The sequence below is a fragment of the Otolemur garnettii genome, unplaced genomic scaffold (genome assembly GCF_000181295.1).
Source record: "Otolemur garnettii isolate 467f Iridium unplaced genomic scaffold, OtoGar3 scaffold00070, whole genome shotgun sequence".
NCBI classification, from domain to species: Eukaryota; Metazoa; Chordata; class Mammalia; order Primates; family Galagidae; genus Otolemur; species Otolemur garnettii.
The window spans coordinates 9,985,070-9,991,753 of NW_003852465.1; the positions used below are offsets into that span (position 1 = coordinate 9,985,070).

Here is a 6,684-nt window from a genome sequence, read left to right on the forward strand (position 1 = left end):
TGCAACAAAGAAAAAATAGCCGGGCATTGTGGAGGGTGCCTTGTAGTTCCAGCTACTCGGGAGGCTGAGGCAGGAGAATCACCCAGGCCCAGGAGTTGGAGGTTGCTGTAGGCAGTGACGCTACAGCACTCTACCCAGGGCGATAGTGTGAGACTCTGTCTCTAAAAAAAAAAAAAGAAGTGCAAGTAATGAAAAATTGAGTCACCTGTCCTACCATGTTTCCAGCTGATGTCTAACTCAATGCTCTGCATTATTGTTTAGTTTTTCATACTGTAAACAAGTATCCTTTTCATGTTCACATAGTGTCACTTCTTTCACATTTTTGTGCTTTTTGTTAGTGATTTTACTGTTTAAAATGCAAATGGCTTAGTGCAGAAGTGTTGTCTAGTATTCCTAAGTGCAAGAAAACTGTAATGTGCCTTACAGAGAAAGTATGTGTGTTAGGTAAGCTTGTGCAGGCATGAGTTGTAGTGGTGTTTGGCTGAATTCAATGTTAATGAGTCAATAATATATATCAAATAAGATATCCTTAAATAGAAACATACACAAAACAAGGTTATGTATTAATTATTTGGGAAAATCTTGTGACCAAAGGCTCATAGGGATCTAATGCTATATTTCCCCCAGGAACAGTGGGTTACTAATTCTCTTACTTTATTGTCCACTGTAACTTTGTAACATAAATACTGTAAATAATGAATCAGCTGTATCTTTAAAGGAAAGAAGGAACTTCAGCAGTGTGTGTATTCATCTTTGATGATAGCCCTCTTTTTCTAATTCCTGGAGTTTTTTCCACTTGCTATCTATAAAAAGAAATAAAAAAAATTTTACTACAGGGCAGCACCTGTGGCTCAGTGAGTAGGGCGCCAGCCCCATATACCGAGGGTGGCAGGTTCAAACCCAGCCCTGGCCAAACTGCAACAAAAAATAGCCGGGCATTGTGGTGGGCACCTAGCGTCCCAGAGCTACTTGGGAGTCTAAGGCAAGAGAATCGCCTAAGCCTAACTAAGAGCTGGAGGTTGCTGTGAGCTGTGATGCCATGGTATTCTACCCAGGGCAACGAAATGAGACTCTGTCTCTAAAAAAAAAAAACAAAAAATGACAAAACTGATGCATATTCTTTGTAGAAAATTCAGAAAGCATACCTGGGCATTGTGGCAAGGGCATGTAGTTCCAGCTACTTGGGAGACTGAGACAAGAGGTTCACTTGAACCCAGGACTTTGAGCTTGCTGTAAGCTATGATGCCCTGCACTCTACTGAGGGTGACAAAGTAAGACTGTGTCTCAAAAAAAAAGGACTCACTCATGGTTTGACTTGAGTAGTTGTGCTTGAAGGACTGCCCAAGCTAGAAGAGCCTCCTGTGTTCACTATGGTCCTGGCTCTGTGCTTCAAAGCTTCAGGTTTCTGTCCTCAGCCTTTACCCCTGAGAAGGCACTGCCTTTCCCTTGCCTCCAGGTTAGAAGCAAATATTAGGAAATTCAGATGAGTATTTTGGACCCAGTGAAGATCTCTAGCACAATAAATTTGAAACTTTCAAGTTTTTAATTATTGACTCTGGCTCTGACAGGCTGGCGTGCTCTCTGCCTTGGGCTCCTTGGGGTTGATGATTTGGCTGATGGCAACACCTCATACTCATGAAACTGAGCAGAAAAGACTGGGACTTCTTGCTGGATTTGCTTTCCTTACAGGTATATTAAGGGATTGGTCTAATTTTGAGGGGGGAGCTATATTTTTAGTTTCTTCTTCAACTAAATCTCAAGAATTTTATTTGCTGTTGGCCTACCGTGTCCTTAGGTTCCACATCTGCTTCATATTCAACCAACTGGCTCGGTGCCTGTGGCTCAAGTGGCTAAGGCACCAGCCACATACACCTAAGGTGGTGGGTTTGAATCCAGCTTGGACCTGCCAAACAACAATGACGGCTGCAACCAAAAAATAGCCAGGCATTGTAGCGGGCGCCTGTGGTCCCAGCTACTTGGGAAGCAGAGTCAGGAAACTCGCTTGAGCCCAGGAGTTGGAGGTTGCTGTGAGCTGTGAAGCCAGAGCACTCTAGCCAGGGGGACAGCTTGAGGCTCTGTCTCCAAAAAAAAAAAAAAAGATTCAACCAACTACAGGTTAAAAATATTTGGGGACGGGGGATAAAAACAATCAAAAATAATACAAATAGGGCTGGGTATGGTGGCTCACGACTATAATCCTAGCACTCTGGGAGACCGAAGCAGGAGGATCACCTGAGCTCAGGAATTCAAGACCAGCCTGAGCAAGAGAGTAAGACCCTGGTTCTAAAAATGGCCTAGCATTGTGGCAGGCACCTATAGTTCCAGCTACTTGGGAGGCTGAGGCAAAAGGATTGCTTGAGCCCAAGAGTTTGAGGTTGCTTTGACCTATGATGCCATGGCACTCTACCAAGGGCAACAAAGTGAGACTCTGTCTGAAAAACAAACAAAAAAACCAAATAATCCAATATAACAGTAAATTACATAGCATTTACATCATTAATGTTAGGTATTTTAAGTAATTTAGAGATGATTTATAGTATCCAGGAGGATATGTATAGATTATATGCAAATACTACACCATTTTATATAAAGAACTTGAGTGGGTGTCACCGTGGCTTGGTGGGTAGGACGATGCCCCCATATACGGCAGGTTCAAACCCAGCCCCAGCCAAACTGCAACAAAAAAATAGCTCAATGTTGTGGCGGGTACCTAGAGTCCCAGCTACTCGGGAGGCTGAAGCAAGAGAATTGCCTAAGCCCAAGAGCTCGAGGTTGCTGTGAGCTGTGACACCACAGCACTCTACTGAGGGCGACAAAGTAAGACTCTGTCTCGAAAAAAAAGAGAGAAAGAAAGAAAAAGAAATAAAACTTGAGCATCCTTGGATTTTGGTATGGTAGGGGTGGAAGGGAAAGGTTCTAGAACTGGTCCCCTGAGGGTACTAAGGAGAAGCTATATTTTGATTTACTTCAGCTGGCATACTTTCTTGTCTGCCTATTCGAATTGTACAATTCCTTTGGAAGACTTCTTTTTATAGAATCTTCCCTGAAGTATCTCACTCAGCTGTGATTTCTCCCTTCTGGTTTCTATAGCACTGAACTCTCTAATCTTATACAGTAGTTCTCTCTTATCTGCAGTTTTGCTTTCCTCAGTTTTAGTTACTTAATGTGCAGTGTAATAAGATAATTTGAGAGAGAGAGGAGGACCACATTCACATAACTGTTACTAAACTTTATCATAGGGTATATAACTTTTATTAAACTTTATCATAGGGTATATACGTATAGGAAAAATCATAGCATATATAGGGTTTGGTACTATGCAAGGTTTAAGGCATCCATGGAGGGTCTTCGAACATATCCCCCTCAAATGAAGAGGATCTACTGTATTTGAGTTTATTTGCCTTGTAGTGCTTTCTTGAGAGTTTGTTTGTAGGTTCCAGTAGGAGAAAGCAGCTACTTGCATACCTCCAGGAGAAGGGTCCTGGCTTTGGGAAGGACACATGGAATGGTGAGGGAAGAAGGGTTCATCTGGCTGGCTAGGTGGGTGTCCAATTGTCAGCCTAATCAACCCTGCTGATCAGTGGGGTGATGTCAGGCAGATTGCCCTCCCATCCTGCTTTATTTTATGTAGGTTCATCTTCCCGATTCACAGAGGAAGAAGCTCTTTGTGACTAGGAACTGCGACTTCTATTTTTGTACCCAAAAATAGGCATTGTGTGCTTGAGTGAATGACGTTTAAAGCTTAGGTAGCATAACTTGTTAATGGTAGACAGGCAACTAAACTAGGGCTGTGAATCTGACTCTGTTCAGATTCTTGCAAATAGATACATAAAGCCATATATTGAGATCCATCAGTCAGGACACCTTGCCGATTCTCAAGAAAAGAATTAAAAGTTAAGTTCTTCTAGAGCTGTCATTAAAGGAAAAAATACCCTAGCTATATAACAAAAATACTTGCAAAGCAACATTTGACTTAGTACAGCTTGTTCTGACTGATAGTCTAATCTATGCAGTGTTGTAGAAATTTTAGAAAGGAAAGGATTTAGGGATTAAGGTTTTTTTCATCAGGGAAAGCTAGTTTCTGATGGCATTAAGCGGTAGAAAATAATCAGAAGGTGTGAGGAAAGTAACCAGAAGGGAAGAAATATTGGAGCTGGAACAGGTTGTCCTCCTGTTGGCAAGTATCCACCTGCAGAACTGTCTGGCCCTTGCTACAAAGGGAGTCAGTCCTGTGTGACTACAGGGTTGCTGGCCACAGGAGCTGCTTTGCTCTTTGTCCTTTTTTTCTATTCTAATTCTAGATCTGGCCCACATTATAAACTCAACACCACTCTAGCTCAAAAATGTTTAACATGTATGGTTCTTTATTTTCTAATTTGTGTTCCTCCTGGGGTCAGCTATGATTATCAACTAAGAGAACGATTTGCAGCTATTTCTGTGAATAAATAACTCAAGTATACATTCCCTTGAAAATGATTGAGAGATTTAATTAGTCTATGTGTTTAAGTAGCATGAATGTGTCTAGGCTATTAATGATCAGCTATTGGATAAGAATTGATGGTAATATCTTATGCTGGGCTTTTTTGTTTTTTAGGAGTTGGCCTGGGCCCTGCCCTGGAGTTGTGCATTGCCATCAATCCCAGGTAACTGTTCTAGTATTCTCTTATGTCTTTTGCCTTTATGAATATGCCTTTTAAATATAGGCCATATCTCTGTAGCCCTCAATCTTATGGTGTTTTTCTTTAATAGCATCCTTCCTACTGCCTTCATGGGTACAGCAATGATCTTCACCTGCTTCACCCTGAGTGCGCTCTATGCCAGGCGTCGCAGCTACCTCTTTCTGGGAGGTAAGTATTGGCTGGGAAATGGGGAACGAGGCTCCACTTTAGCCAGAATTCTTACTAGGACTCATTCCCTATCTCAGCTGCCTTGTGACTATTGAGCTGAAATTAAAAGCCTTCATTGTGTGGCAGCGCCTGTAGCTCAGTGGGTAGGGCACTAGCCACATACACTGAGGCTGGCGGGTTCGGTTTGAGCCTGGCCCAGGCCAACTAAAACAACAATGACAACTGCAACAAAAAAATAGCCGGGTGTTGTGGCAGGCGCCTAATAGTCCCAGCTACTTGGGAGGCTGAGGCAAGAGAATCACTTAAGCCCTAAGTTAGAGGTTGCTGTGAGCTGTGATACCATGCTATTTTACCCAGGGCAACAGCTTGAGACTCAGTCTCTAAAAATAAAAATAAATAAATAAAAGCCTTCATTGTTTGGAAAAGTAAGGAACAACCTTAATGGGATTGCTTTACTTTGCATTGGCTTCTCTCAAGAAGAAGCTATGTGTCTTCTGTTGTGTCTTCCAGGTATTTTGATGTCAGCCATGAGCCTGATGTTCTTGTCTTCCCTGGGAAACCTTTTCTTTGGATCCATTTGGCTTTTCCAGGTAAGACTTTGCATAAAACTTTCTAGCAGCCATTTGCCTCACACTGTTTTCTTTTATACTTTATCTGCCCTTTGGGCAGTGTTCCCTGAACCTTCCCACCTAACCTTCATAAGGTGGAGTCTGTTGCCATAAGTGAATGTACAGGTGAACGTGGCTGGGCATTGCTAAGAGAAGATGGTTTGTTCAGAGATCATTTGTCTAAGCCAGTTCAGCAGTGGCTCCTTGTTAAAATGGCTGAAGCTCTTCCAGTGACCTAAAAAATGAATGCAGGATTTTGCTGGGGAAGTAATGTGGTCCTTACCATAGACATCAGTTCCCATGAGTGTTAATGTCGGTATCAATAGCATGTGATGTACTTTTGAATGGCCAGGAACCAGAAAGTATGGCTGGCTGGGTTTTTTTCTCTACAGCTTGTACTATGTGATAACTTCATCTCATTCTTTTGTTAGGCAAACCTGTATGTGGGGCTGGTGGTCATGTGTGGCTTTGTCCTTTTTGACACTCAACTCATTATTGAAAAAGCTGAAAATGGAGATAAGGATTATATCTGGTGAGTGTGAGAACTGGTCTTTAAGGAAGGTGGAGTGGAGTGAAGGTTGAGGCATAGCATTCCATTCTTCAACTGAACTTAGGCTGGCATTGGCTGCACGTAGGTGCCCAGTTTTGAGAATGTCTGTGGTAGGAATCCATAGTCTCCCTCAACTCCTGAAAGATACCAGGTTTTCAGAAAACAAGACTAATTATATGCATTTATCCATAGGTTTTTTTTTTTTAGCAGTTTTTGGCCATGGCTGGGTTTGAACCTGCCACCTCCAGCATATGGGGCCGGCACCCTACTCCTTAGAGCCACAGGCACTTCCCAGGTTTTTTTTTTAAATACAGTCTCACCATGTTACCCTTGGTAGAGTGCTGTGGCGTCATAGCTCACAACAAATCTCAAACTCTTGGGCTTAAGCAATTCTCTTGCCTTATTCTCCCAAGTAACTGTGACTACGGGTGCCTGCCACAACACCTGGTGTTTTGTTTTGTTTTTTTGGTTGTAGTTGTCATTGTTCGGCAGGCCTGGGCTGGGTTTGAACCCGCCAGCTCCGGTGTATGTGGCTGGCGCCCCAGCCGCTGAGCTATAGGTGCTGAGCTATATCCATAGTTTTAATAGTGACTATCTCCAGGCAGGGGAGAGGAGAAGGGATCTTTCTCCTTTTACACCTTATGCTGCTGGGTTCCCTTTTTTTTTTTTTTTTTTTTTT

General features: G+C 42.6%; 1 protein-coding gene across 1 annotated transcript in view; it reads left to right on the forward strand.

Annotated features, from left to right (window-relative positions):
- TMBIM6 (transmembrane BAX inhibitor motif containing 6) overlaps positions 1-6,684 on the forward strand; it is a 12,317-nt gene that overhangs the window by 1,373 nt on the left and 4,260 nt on the right. Inside the window, exons 2-6 of the mRNA XM_012807494.2 lie at positions 1,569-1,689; positions 4,595-4,643; positions 4,750-4,847; positions 5,358-5,437; positions 5,887-5,987. Of these exons, the coding sequence (XP_012662948.1) occupies positions 1,569-1,689; positions 4,595-4,643; positions 4,750-4,847; positions 5,358-5,437; positions 5,887-5,987 (449 nt within the window). The remainder of the gene's footprint in view (positions 1-1,568; positions 1,690-4,594; positions 4,644-4,749; positions 4,848-5,357; positions 5,438-5,886; positions 5,988-6,684) is intronic.